Genomic DNA, 13,354 nt, shown 5'->3' on the forward strand with positions numbered 1-13,354 from the left:
CTTCCTGGCATCAAGAAATGGTCAGTGCCACACTCATTCGTAGGCAGGGTCAGCATTCCCTGAGGGGTTTTCTGTCAGTGGGCTTTGGAACAAGGTGGACTAATGTCAGACTGGCCAGCCCTCCTGCAGCTGGATGTACTCAGAAGTGCCCCGCACCTGTGCCTGTCCCCGTGTGAGCTGTAAATCCCACAACAGTTGGGCAGGTCTCTGGCCTTACAAGTGAATTCTGCAGAGAGGCCTGGGTCACTGCCTGGTAGAGTGGAAGAGCTCAGCCCACCCAAACCTCTCTATCTCTAGTAAGTGCCTTGAAAGCAGACAGACCAGTATGTCTGTACTGGTGACCAGGGTTCCCACCAGGACTGCACACTTGTGTATCTGAGTTTCTGTAAAGAGGACCATGCTCACAAGGGTCCTCAGTCAGCCAGACTTCAGTCCTCAAGACAGTCTTTGGCACTCCTGATTCTGTGACAATAACTTCAAAAAGGAGCAACTCCATTTGGTTTAAATGTCTTTACTAGAACAAAAGCACAGGCTGAAAACAGGTGCATCTGAGGTCACCTTTCCTCTTGGATAGGCCATGGCATTCCGGTCACATCCATGCCGGTTAACTAAAGCGAGAGGTATAGAGTGACAGGCCAGCATCTACAGTGCACTGGCAAGGCTAGAACGACAGCAGCAAGCTGTGTGTGGCTGGCGTGTCAAAGCTCAGCAGTGCTCAGTGAGCTCTAGGATGCTCGTCTGTTTATAGCATGCACTTTTAAAACCCAACTATTCAGTCCCTTTTAAACAGAGACAGGATGATAGAAACCCACCACCATGACTTCCGGAAGGGGCTAGCTTATGTTATGAGAGTAACCTTTTGGGCCTAGGAAAACTGCTGTATTAACACAACCTGGATTAATTTATAAAGTGTGATTCTAAGTCAGACACATTCACAGAAAGGCAGGTTCACCAGGAGCTGCCAGGCAGACTGTCTTTCTTAGTGACTGGCTGCTGGCTGCTACTGTATTTAGCTTTTTTAAAAAACGGGCTGAATTTTAAAATACAGCACTTGAGAGTTAATATATAGGGAGAGTTAAATATGTGCAGAAGCCGCTCACTGTACTCAGCTGTATGCAACAGTCTACACAGCACAAGTGGGTGGACATTGTGCTCGGCATGCTGGAGGGAGAACGTGGCGTTACAGAAGGAACACAGTGGTATGGGGGCAGCTGAATCTGCCTTTGTAAGATTGTGTTGCCAAGATGTCCAATATCCAACTAAATATACATAATCCACTTGACTATTCTAATCGGATACATGCCCTCCTTCCCTCCAGCCAGTGGGTGGCATGAGGTGGCACAGGGAGTCCCCACCACCTTGGTTTCCGGGACGCAGCTGTCTAGAAGCCTATCTTGCCCCTGGTCATGGAGTAGCCCAGCTTGGCTTCATTGTTGATGAAGGACATGAGCCCCACGTAGGTCTCGATGAGGAGGGGGCGCTCCAGCACCAGCACGGTATTCGCCTGCCCTGGCAGTGGGCTCTCCTTCTGGGCCTTCTTGACAGCTTGGATCAGGAGAGCCTTGAAGCTTTCCAACTTTGAAGAGAATAAACATGGAGCCTTAACCTCATGCCAAGACAGCAGTACTGGGAAACGAGGATTCTGAGTTCAAATCCTCCCAAATACCACATAGTGATGACATCACCAATGACAGGTTGGGCCCTATGAGCTGTGTCATCAGGTGGTTCATCATGTACAAACATCATGAAGGGACCTGCCTTAAGTCCAACCTAGAGAGTACCAGTCTATCTCTAAAGATGCAGTCAGGAGATTCGGCAGCCTGAGACAAGGTACTGCCAGTGCCAACAGGTGGAAAATCTTTTTTACAGACGCACATGCTCTGGAGTGCACCTCACTAAGCAGGTGATGCTGTAATTGCACACGCTGCCTGCACTGGTGTGCTGTGCACTGACTGACAGGTAGCATCACAGATGGAGGAATTCATGAGGACTATGATGTCACCAAGTGACAGGGCTTTCTCAGCCCTACTCTAACTGTGCAGAATGCTCAGCGCTCCCTCAGCACCTCTCCTGGGAACTTCCAGAGTACCTGTGTCACCAGCAGCACCTGCCAAGCCCCGCCAGTACTGTGGGCTTTTCCCATGCTCGCTCACCCACCCAGTCCAGACTGAGCATCCTGCAATGGGATGGTGACTCTGTTCTTAAACAGCACCACCTAGCTTCCTACTGTGGAACTGCACCTCCAGGGTTCACACTGACAGTGGCCTTGGCCTGCTTACATGGCACAGAGACGCTGTCTTCTCGTCCATGCCAGCCATTGGGTGTTCTATGAAGGTGGCATAGGGCATGTTTGTAGACCAGGGGTTCCATCTGTTGATGAAGGAAGGGCGGCTCTGCTTGTCCCACTGAATGCGAACCCCAAAGCCTTCTCTCCTGATGGGGGAGGGGGAGAAAGCCTTGCTTACCACAGGAATACAACATTGCATTCAGTATCAGGGATGGCTGGGGAACCTGTGACCTAGTGTAACAATGGCCTCCACTAACAGCTTCACACACTTCCAAAGCGTAACAAGTTAATGAGCCTCCTTTGCAGCCTATGAAACCGGCACACAGTCCAACCTGGCCTAATTATGGCCGTGTTTGTTCTTAATGTTACTGAATGATGCTTAAGTTAGTAGCCATTAGCTTCCTGGAGTCCCTAGTCAAATAATTCTTTTATAGCAAGCCAACCAGTCTCTGAAGGCTGTTAGGTGTTTTGCGATGTATCGAATTTTTAGTAATACTGAGCACATGCCCTGTGTCTCCCTCCTGCTGGAGTTAAAACTCCCAGACTCCCTACATAGCTTATGACAGTGGGCTCTGATTCCATGTATCTTAACGGTATTTAAATGAATGGTTTTTAGTGGGGACAGAGTGGCCGACTGTGCCAGCATCCCTTTCAAGGAGGTACTGAGCAACCCGGAAATCACCAGCCTCTACTTAAAGGTCCTTTCCACTGGTTCTTCAAGATGAGACCTTTACCTCACAAGAGAGTGGGTCAATACCACTTACAGGATCCGCTGGGGCCCTGCCGTGTAGTGCGCTGGTGCACCTACTTGTTGAGCGACTTCGGAGGAAACTGGAATTCTCCACAGGAGATGGTGTCTACCGCGCTGAGCGCCACCCTGACCACCTGCTGGCACTGAAGGCTGATGAAGTCATATTTGCAGATGAGCAGCGACTGGTCGGTGACCAGCACCAGCCGCTCCTTCTCGTTGTTCCAGTGGTCCACCCTGGAGAGGAGAGGGGCCGCCCATCACCAAGAGCCCCGCCTGCCCCCGCCCGCCCCCGCCCAGTGTCCCCGCAGTCCCCTCGCGCCGGCTTACTCGGTCAGCAGCCACACCCCCTGGATCTCGCCGTCCTCCACGGGCCGTACCACGGCGCGGATCTCCTCGACCGCCTGCTCGATGGTGCCGGGCCGGAACACGAAGTACTCCTTGACGCGGGCGCGGCGTGTAGGGTCGTGGACGTTCAGCGGCCACAACGTCTGGCGCAGCGGTGTGCCCGCCCCAGGCCGGCCCGCACCCGCGTCCTCGCCGGCCGCCAGCACCGCCGTGGGGCTCGTGCCCGCCGAGTCCACCGTGTCCCGCAGCTGCAGCATCGCGCCGCCACCGGCAGCCTCCACCGACGGCCGCCGCCCCGGCGTCCGCCCGGCCGCGCCCCGCCCTCCCTCGTTCGCCTTGTGATTGGTTGAGTCCTGCAGAGCCCGCCTTCCGGACCCGCCTCCAGCTCCGTCGACTGCGTCTCGCGATTGGCTTTCCCCTAAGCTGTCTTCTGCAATTGGGTCTAAAGTGCTGCCGTTCATGATTACGGCGGCCCCTCCTGGGCCGGAAGCTGCCGCCACGCGCGGAGCCACTTCCTGTTTACAGGAAGGGCGAGTTAAAAAAAAAAAAAATGCCGGTCGGGGGTTCCTGGCTGAGAACGGGGAAAGGGACGCCATGGACTCGCGCGGAAGGGGGCACTTGGGGGCTCGTGCGTAGGGCGTTGCCCCGACAGTGTGTCCTCGCTTGGCTCCGTGCCCTTCACCTTCGGGCTTACGGTGCACTTCGGGCGGAGGTGTGCGGCGCACTTAGGAGGTGTGCATGCCTGGGGAGTGTGAAAGTGTGGGCATGGGTGTGTGCGCGTCTGAGGATTGTGAAAGCGTGGGAATGGGTGTGTGCGCGTCTGAGGATTGTGGACACTGTGTCGGGGCACCTCAGATAGAGGCTTCTCAGGAGTGTGCTGCACTCCTTGGGCGTGGTCACCTTGGGAGTGTGGGTTTATAGGGTGTGTGCACACTGGAGATAGGAGTGTGTGCAGGTCAGAGGTGGCTGTCAGAGGGTTCTTTATATTGGGCATGATACGCACAAGTAAGCTACCATGTCACCGAAGAGTGCTGCTGGGGCGGGGGGTGGGGGGAGTTGGAAGGAAACGCCGTAGGATGCTCTTGGGCCCTGCAGCTTCTCCCTGGGACAGAAGCCATGCGAGATGTCCCTGAGTTCCTGCTCCCACGGGGGTGCCAGCAGTGTGCCTGGGTTGATGGAGCTAATGGACCGCTATGATAGTGTGGCCCAAAAGTCTTTTCTAACAGTCACCAAGACATAGGTTAGACTCATCAGTGAATGACAGCCCAAGATACAGCTCAGGCCTGTAGTCTGTCTCCTGACCGTTGTGAGGGCTCCTTAGCCTGCTGGACCTTTTACAGTGTGGCTTCGTCAGAGAATCCAGTCCAATGAGGTCTCCGGGACACTGGTGGGAGCAGCCACGATGACGTGAATTCCCACAGAGGTTCCTGAGACCGCTGTGGATGTGAAGAGTGTGCTGAAAGCTGACAGAGAAAGGGGAGATGAATAGATAAGTGCATATAAGGCAATAAGCCAGGGATGGAGAGGTGGCTCAGCAGTTAAGAACACTGGCTGCGCCGGGCGTGGTGGCGCACGCCTTTAATCCCAGCACTCGGGAGGCAGAGGCAGGCAGATTTCTGAGTTCCAGGCCAGCCTGGTCTACATAGTGAGTTCCAGGACAGCCAGGGCTACACAGAGAAACCCTGTCTCGAAAAAAACCAAAAAAAAAAAAAAAAAAAATCAAGGAGGCTTCTACCTTTAGGGCTGGTAAGATGGCTCAGTTGGTAAGAGCACCCGACTGCTCTTCCGAAGGTCCAAAGTTCAAATCCCAGCAACCACATGGTGGCTCACAACCACCCGTAATGAGATCTGATGCCCTCTTCTGGTGCATCTGAAGACAGCTACAGTGTACTTACATATAATAAATAAATAAATAAATCTTTAAAAAAAAAAACAAAAAACACTGGCTGCTCTTCCAAAGGACTGGGGTTCAATCCCCAGCACCCACATGGCAGCTCACGACTCTTAACTCCAGGATCCAATACCCTTACACAGACTTATATGCAGACAAAACACCAATGCACATAAGAATAATGTTTAATAACACAAATAAGCAAATGTCAAGTTTGTGGCATGCATGAATCCTAGGTGTGAGAGAGAAACATCATCTATTTCTGGCTCAGCCTTTCTTATACAACACAGGACTACCTTGCCCTAAGGTGGCACCACATGAAATGGGCAGAGCCCCCCCCCCCATATTACTCACCAATTAAGAAAATGTTACAGCCGGGCGTGGTGGCACACGCCTATAATCCCAGCACTCAGGAGGCAGAGGCAGGTGGATTTCTGATACTGGCACTTAGAGCCTCTCATTCAAAGGATCACGGCTAAGCAGGTGCTCTGTATCTGTCCGGAGCAGAGGGGACGAGCAGCAGGTGTCCGCTCTGAAACCTGGCTTCTACAGAAGTGTAAATCCTTTACTACCGTGAGGAGTCTCCAGTATCCACACTGTGAATAAACACCATTATATCTTACGTGAGGCTGCCAGGACAGACCACAGACTGGCTTGCTGGAAGTAACCGAAGCATGTAGTGAGGTTGCTGAGACCAGACGGCCAGAACCACAGTGTGTGTGCATGTGCGCTTGCATGTGCATGTATGTGTGTCCTTCTGATACCTGAGGGCACATGTCTTCCTTTGCCTTTCCAGCCTCCCGTGTTGTCAGCCATGCTGGATGTCCCTCAGCCTGTGGCTGCCTCTCCCCGTTGGCTGACTTTCCATAGTCATCGTCGCTTTCTCATTTGTAAGGATTCCTGACGTTGGCACAGGCCTGCCCTAACGGCCCCCTTTTGACCTGATCATGTTCACAGACTATTTTCCAAAGATGGTGAGAGTCATGGAGACTGGTTGGGACTTGCGTGTATCATTAACAGGTACATAATTCAACTGGTGTGTGTGTGGGGGGGGGGAGGGTGTTTCGGGCAGGTGCAAGCGATGAAGCATTTAGATGACCTCCACGTGTGCACACAGGTCACGGCGGGGGCAAGGAGCAAGACATGATGACTGTGACTAGGGAGTAAGGTATTGGGGGCCCAGAGCTTGGGTTGGTCCTGAGGTCCACTAGCCGTTGCCAGGGATTTTCAAGAGGCTGTTCCCAAAGTGGTCAGCAGATGGCGCAACTACCCACACATGGCCTCCCTGGGAGATCACAGTTTGGCAGGTATGGGATGTTTTCAAGTCCTAGATGAAGCTGTTATCTTTCTGTAGAAGACTCAGAAGCTCAGCTATAACAAGCAGATTCTTGCCTTAATTTCCTGATGCTGTGACTTAGCATTTTGGGAACTCAGCGGGCCCTCCTTTTTGAAGTGCTGAGAATGGATCCCAGGCCTCCCACATGCTCTGCCACTTGAGATGCTTCCTCTAAGACTGAGCCCCACCTTTGATACCTGTGAGAATCCTGAGCACGCTGGGGTGGGTTCTCAGAGCTGCATGGGGCTCCTCCAGAGCTGGTACCACACACACACACACACACACACACGGAGGATTGTTGTGTGTGTGGTCCTTCCAGAGCCAGCTGCACTTTGGGTCGTGCACAGGGTGTGCACCGCTGGAAGTTTGCCTCAGGAGGCAATCCTCGCACTGCCCCAAGCTCTGCGATTGTTGTGCTTCCCATGTTAACCTCGGTCACTGAGTCAAAGAATCCACAACAGATGCAGAGGTAACTTTGAAAGAGAACCGGGTTCCCAGACTGGAGAGGTGGCTCAGCAGGCAAAGGTCTTTGCTGCCACCCTGATGACCAGAGTTCAATTCCTGGGTCCCACACAGTGGAAGGAGAGAAGAAACTCATGTAGATTGTCCTTTGACCTCCACACACTCTGAGACATACGTATATACACACATGAGTTAAATGCACACACAGACGGGACTAGAGAAAGAGCACAGCTCCTACCACCCAGCCCCATCTTGGCAGTTGTCTCCCTGATGTCCCCTCTCACATCTCCCTCTCTGTTCTCCTACAGGGACCCATTCTGATAATCCAGAATGATCTGATCTGAGACCCCCTCTCTCAGTAACTTCACCAAAGACCCCGTTTCCAAATCAGGCCCCACGGGGGGATGTGGGCATGAGGACATGGGCTTTCCTAGGGAAGCTATGCAATTCAGATGTGCCATCTCCCCAGATGTGAACAGATACCATCCCTGCTTGCAGTGATGGGTAAATATCCCATACACTTGCCATCCCAGGCCTTCCTCCCTGACCCCCCTGTGGTAAAGGGTAGATATACAGTGATGGGTGGAGGCCTGGGATGGGCCAGGCCAGGCCTATGCTGGGAAACCACATGGTGGCTGGACGGCAGTCTGCTGTGTAGCGTTATATCGGCTTGATACTGGCTAGAGTCATTGGGGAAACCTCAGTTGAGAAAATAGCCCCCACCAGACAGGCCTGTGGGCAAACTTATGTAACATTTTCTTTTCTTTTCTTTTCTTTTATTTATTTATTTATTTATTTATTTTGGTTTTTCGAGACAGTGTTTCTCTGTATAGCCCTGGCTGTCCTGGAACTCACTCTGTAGACCAGGCTGGCCTCGAACTCAGAAATCCGCCTGCCTCTGCCTCCTGAGTGCTGGGATTATAGGCGTGTGCCACCACGCCCGGCTGTAACATTTTCTTAATTGGTGAGTAATATGGGGGGGGGGGGCTCTGCCCATTTCATGTGGTGCCACCTTAGGGCAAGGTAGTCCTGTGTTGTATAAGAAAGGCTGAGCCAGCCTTGGGAGGTAATGCAGTGGTGAGCAGAATCTCTCTACGGCCTCTGCTTCAGTTCCTGCCTTCAAATTCCTGCCTCGAGTTCCTGGCCTGACTTCCCTCAGTGATGGACTCTGACCTGAGAGTTGTAAGAAGAAATAAATCTTTCCTCTTCTAATCACTTTCGATCATGGTGTTTCATCACAGCAGTGAAAACAGAAACTAAGACAGTAGCTAGATACCCATTGAAGCTGGACAGGCTGGATGCTCAGTTACTGAGCAGGAGCCAGCCTCCAGGGACATAGTTAGGTTTCATGTCATGCTCAAGGTCAGGATAGAGTGAGTGGTATAGGCCAGGCAGCTGGCCGCCAACAGGGCCAAGCCTAAGCCCTGGGCAAAATCCTATGCCCTGACCCCGTAGTGAGCCTTAGCCCATGTGAGTCAGCGTACTTAGGGGCCTTCCATTTTGGCTTCTCTCTCACAGCAGGGTTGGAGCTTTAGAAATGGATGTGGGAATGGGCGAACCACAGGCTTGTAAATGGATCGTTTGTCGTTTAGATGGGGCATTGCATGTGTGCTTTGCTCTCCAGAGACTATCCCCATCTGTCTCTTGAGTTTTGCCAAATTCTGCTCACCCCTAATGATGCCATCTGCCCAAACAGGTGACTGTGGTCACCACACTGCACCTGAGGACCTGATGATACTTTAGGTGTCTGTTTCTCTTTTGCTTTTTGAGAGAGAGAGTCTTAACATGTTGCACAGGTCAGCCTCCAAACTCCGATCCTTCTGCCTCAGCCTCCTTGGTGGAGTACTGGGATCAAAGACAGGCGTGGCTCTTGGGCTGTGAGCCAACCTTTGGTATCACTTAGGCTAGCCTCTCACCTGTTAGAAGCTGACATGAAAACTCAGACAAAACACTAGATTGTCCTCTTGGGATGGTGGCCTTCGGCTCAGCAGCTGATGTCCCTGTGGCTGCTGGGGTACTTTGGGTTTCTGTCTGGAGGGCTATCTCTTCCAGCTCTGAGATGCGTCAGGCTGGAGAGCAGGCAGCCAGCATGGTTCTGGGAAAGGAGGGAGCGGTTTGCTTTGGAAATTAGCGCTGTGGTTCGAGCTCTCCTCTTCCCCACATTATTTTCCCTCCAGCCAAAGACGATTCTAATTATTTCCAGTAGAGAATGAGACAAGGACAGCGAAAAGTATCGTCTGCTCGGGGAACAACGGTGAAGGCCTTAATCCATGCCACTGGGAGAGACAGGCAGAGCTCTGTGAATTCAAGGCTAAACTGGTCTCTACAGTGAGCTTGAGCACAGCCAAGGCTAGTGGAGGTGTGGGGGGAGTGCTTTTTAGGAAAATGAGAGCAGTTGTTCTCCAAGTGTGAAAAAAATGGAACTGCAGCCTCGCCTCTTGTCTCCTTGGGATGAACTGCCAAGCAAAGTCCAACCCAGAGTGTCATCAGGGTTGTGACTCAGTGACATTTTAGCACACTGCTGGTGGAAGCCACGGCGGCAGGGTGGACGGAGGAAGGGAAAATCCTAGGAGATCCTAGGAGGTGGGTGCTGTAGCCACGGGTTCTGGCCTGGTGTGAATACCACTCAATTCGTGAAAACTCAGGACTAAATAAATAAATATATGTGTGGGCCAGGCATGGTGGCACATGCCTTTAATCTTTAGCATTCAGGAGTCAGAGGCAGGTGGATCTTTTAGTTCAAGGCCAGAATGGTCTACAGAAAGAGTTCCAAGGCAGCCAGAGCTATATAGAGAAACCCTGTCTCAAAAAACAAAAACAAAAAAACAACGAAATGTTTGTGTGTGGTGTATTAATGTTTTGCTTTAATAAATATATTTGTGTTTCACATGATGCTCAATGTCCACAGAGGCTCAGAAGAGGACATTGGATCCCTAGGAATTAGAGTTACAGAGCATTGAGTGACTGGCCATGTGGGTGCTGGGAATCAAACCCAGGTCCTCTAGGAGAGCAGTCAGTGCTCTTAACCACTGATTTATCTTTCCAGACTCAAGGGCAAATTCGATCTTTACCCTGTGAATGGGATGATCAGACCCTAAAGTGGAATGTGACACGTGACCTATTTTCAATAAAGGATAGAACTGATGGCCCACCCTCCTCCTGAAGCCAGCACTGTGGTTCGTCAATATGCCCAAGCCCACAAGAGGGCGCCATGCCAACAGTCCAGTTCCTGCAGATATCCTGAGGTTCTTGACAGCACATTTAAGGCAGTTGCAGCTAAATTCCAAAGTAACTAAAAGGAACTGGATAGATTAACCTCTAAATTAATTTGGAACAATGACCAAGAATTGCCATTATAAGACCAACAAGATTCCTCGGCAGGTAAAAGTGACTGTTGACAAGCCTAATGACCTGGGTTTGACCCCCGTGGCACACATCATAGAGGAAAAGGACCAGTTCCATCAAGTTGTCCTCTGATCCCTACACGTGCACAGCGGCACATGTGATACCCAATAAATGAATGAGTCTAATAAAAAAATTTAAAAGTATCTGCAGGGAAAACCAAGTAACGGATTTCTCAGACCTATGGATACAGCTATGTAAAGCCAATACCCAGAGTTATATCAGGAAGGTCTCAGTGGCCAGCTCTTGCTCTGTCTTGTTCCAGCAAGGAAGGACAACTGACACAACAATTCTAGATGCAGTCATTGGAAACACCCAGAAGCGGGTGCTGCATGTGTTGAGCTAGGAGAGAATATGATATCAGTAGTATCCTGGTGACCAGCTAGCCATTCGTCCTCTCCCTGAATGGCAGACAGGGATGGACTCCGAGTGAGAAAATACACACAACAGATTGAACAACAGAGCAAGCAGCCACCTTCCTGAGCCAAGTGCCTTATGCATTTTCACAGGCATGTTTACATGAGGACATTATCATGCAAGTACTTGATGAACCCGGAGTGCGCTCTCCCCCTCGACTCGCCCCTGCACTTATTTCTGAGTGATGGGGAGACAAGCCGAGTGCACACCTCGTGGAATTGAGCCGCCCTGTTGACCATGTTGTGACTGTCACTCCAGCCCGTGAGACAATTTGAAATAATCATGTCCAACCAGCTGTCGTAATTTGTTAGCTGTAAAGTTGCAATATGCTTGCTGTGAGTTACAGAACTGTATTAAATACATTGTCATTTGATTCCTAGTTTTATGGGGGCATTTTTGTTTGTTTATTTGGCTGGTTTTAAGATAAGGTCTCGTCTGGCCCGGTATGGCATTAAACTTCTGCTTACCCTGACTCCTCCCCCACCCCGCCCCCTGCCCCCCCCCCCCCCCCCCCCGCCAGGGCAAGTGTGTGTAGTGCTGGAGATTTGACCTTGGAAAGCATGCTAGGCAGGCACTCTACCAACTGAGTTATATCCCCAGGTCCTGATTACAATGACAGACTGTAAGTGTCCTCTCTGCTCCACTCTTGTGTTGGGCAATCAGATGCTCAACCATCACCCATGCTCTGAGGAGCCAGACTGGACAGGAAAAGGGTCTGTCTCTCTGGGGCTGGGGTGAGGCTCCAGCCAACATCTGTCTAAGTGACAGGTGCTTGGAGTGTGTGGTCCATGCTTCATCTACCCACACCTGCCCGGGAACAAGGACTCTGTCCGGGGATAGTGGACAGACCACACACTGCCCATGTGTACGCCACCCACCTTAAGAGACACATGCTCGTCTTAACCTAACCACAGGAAGCACCTGATACCCGCCAGGACTCTTCACCTGGCACAGAGGCCTGGTGCCTGGACGGGACATGGGCAGAGATGGAATAGCCTAGGGTCAGTAAAGCTCTGACCCAAGGAAACCTTCAAGTTGAAGGGGTTTAGGAATTCACGCAGGAGGCCACATACCTTTGTAAAATTAGCAAAGCCATTTTACTTCGTATTGTCTCTCTTCAGTAAGGGCCCCACATAGGTTTCGGGATACTAAAAGCACGCCCCCTCCCCCACCCAAGGAGCCGAGAAAATTTCACCCACTCACCTCCAGACTCTGGTCCTGGGGCACGGTTTCACAGAGCAGGTGGTGAACTTCTTCAGGTCCCCATCCCTCATGCACACAAGCATTCACACACGCCAGCGCCGGGAGAGACAGAGGTACAGAGGAGCAAGCTTAAGCGCCTGGGCCCAGTGTACAGTTCCTGTACTTCTCCACAGTGGTGGGCCCCTGGCTGAGGAGGGATATGAGATGAATTCCTGGGTGCAGACATTGGGAGTCCCCCAGAGGGCTCGGGTCAGCCTCTGCTACTGAGATCCAGGGAGGGTCTGGTGATGGGTTTGAGCAGAAGGGTGAGTCCCAGCACAACAATGCAGGGCAAACTGGGGTCCTGTTTGGGGCATCAGGTGGCAAGTTCCAGGACCCATTGCCCTCCAGAATCTGTCTGTCTATCCATCTCTCCCTCCCTCCTTCCTTACTTCCCTCCCTTCTCTATTTCCCCTGAGGTTATACTCCTCTATGTTTACTGCTCAGATCTGAAACCTGAGTTTTCTAAACTCACTCCACTCCCTTCCTTGCCCTCGGTTCCGCATCTGGGCCAGCAGCAGGTCTAAGCTGACAGCACCTGCCCAGTAATGAGACCCACAGTCTTTTGAAATGCGAACTTTTGCAGCGGCATTTCCAGGTCCCCCAGCCAGAGGCCCCCTCAAGCACTTGCTTCAGGGGAAGAGGAGGCTGGAACACCTACCGCACTCCTCAGGGATGGTGGAAGAGGGCAGGCTGGGTCCACCCATCATGTAAAAGGGCAGGCACACCTCTCCAGTAGGACAAGGAGGAGCTGATCCTCACACAACTATCTGCAACTAGTGAGGTCCGCTACCATACCCTCATGGGACTCTCCCAGCTCAGCTTCACAAAGAGCCCCTCTGAGTGTTTGATAAGTCCTGGACTAAGAGATGCCACGTACAGCGCTGGTCAGTCTGCCCCTAACCGCGGAGAAAGTCAAATCAAATCAAAGCCAGGCTTAAAAGACAATAAATACCTGGTGCAGGGAGTCGCCTCACCTCCTAGACCCCTATGCAGGTGCCTAGTGGGACCTACACGCCCACTCCACCCCATGCTACCGTCCCAAAGCACTCAGTACAGAACTGGGAATACGAAAGCCCAGAGGGTGGTGTGTTACCTAATAAAGTCAGTACCCAAAGGAAGTGCCCAGAGGCACTCAGAGGCTGTCCCCCCCTCTACCTCCCGCTCTACTATCCCTCCCTGCTTCTGGGACAGCGGTGGCGGGCGCGCGGACGAGGGGCC

General features: G+C 52.0%; 1 protein-coding gene across 3 annotated transcripts; it reads right to left on the bottom strand.

The window, feature by feature from the left end:
* Window positions 1-495: 495 nt before the first annotated feature.
* Tprgl (transformation related protein 63 regulated like) lies at window positions 496-5,317 on the bottom strand. Of its 3 annotated transcripts, none has more exons than NR_151647.1 (4): window positions 3,366-3,695; window positions 3,052-3,272; window positions 2,280-2,433; window positions 496-1,576 (listed from the first exon to the last, which is right to left on the bottom strand). NR_151647.1 is itself a non-coding variant. In NM_026388.2 (4 exons), exons 1-4 carry the CDS (start codon window positions 3,638-3,640, stop codon window positions 1,382-1,384), a joined length of 801 nt encoding a protein of 266 aa, NP_080664.1. In that variant the 5' UTR covers window positions 3,641-3,695; the 3' UTR covers window positions 496-1,381. The 3 variants fall into 3 exon arrangements, 2 of the variants coding, with proteins under 2 accessions (NP_080664.1, XP_006539192.3); NM_026388.2 differs by having other exon boundaries at window positions 3,096-3,272; XM_006539129.4 differs by lacking the exon at window positions 2,280-2,433 and having other exon boundaries at window positions 3,096-3,272; window positions 3,366-5,317.
* Window positions 5,318-13,354: the final 8,037 nt, after the last annotated feature.

This window comes from Mus musculus, chromosome 4, assembly GCF_000001635.26.
Source record: "Mus musculus strain C57BL/6J chromosome 4, GRCm38.p6 C57BL/6J".
NCBI lineage: Eukaryota > Metazoa > Chordata > Mammalia > Rodentia > Muridae > Mus > Mus musculus.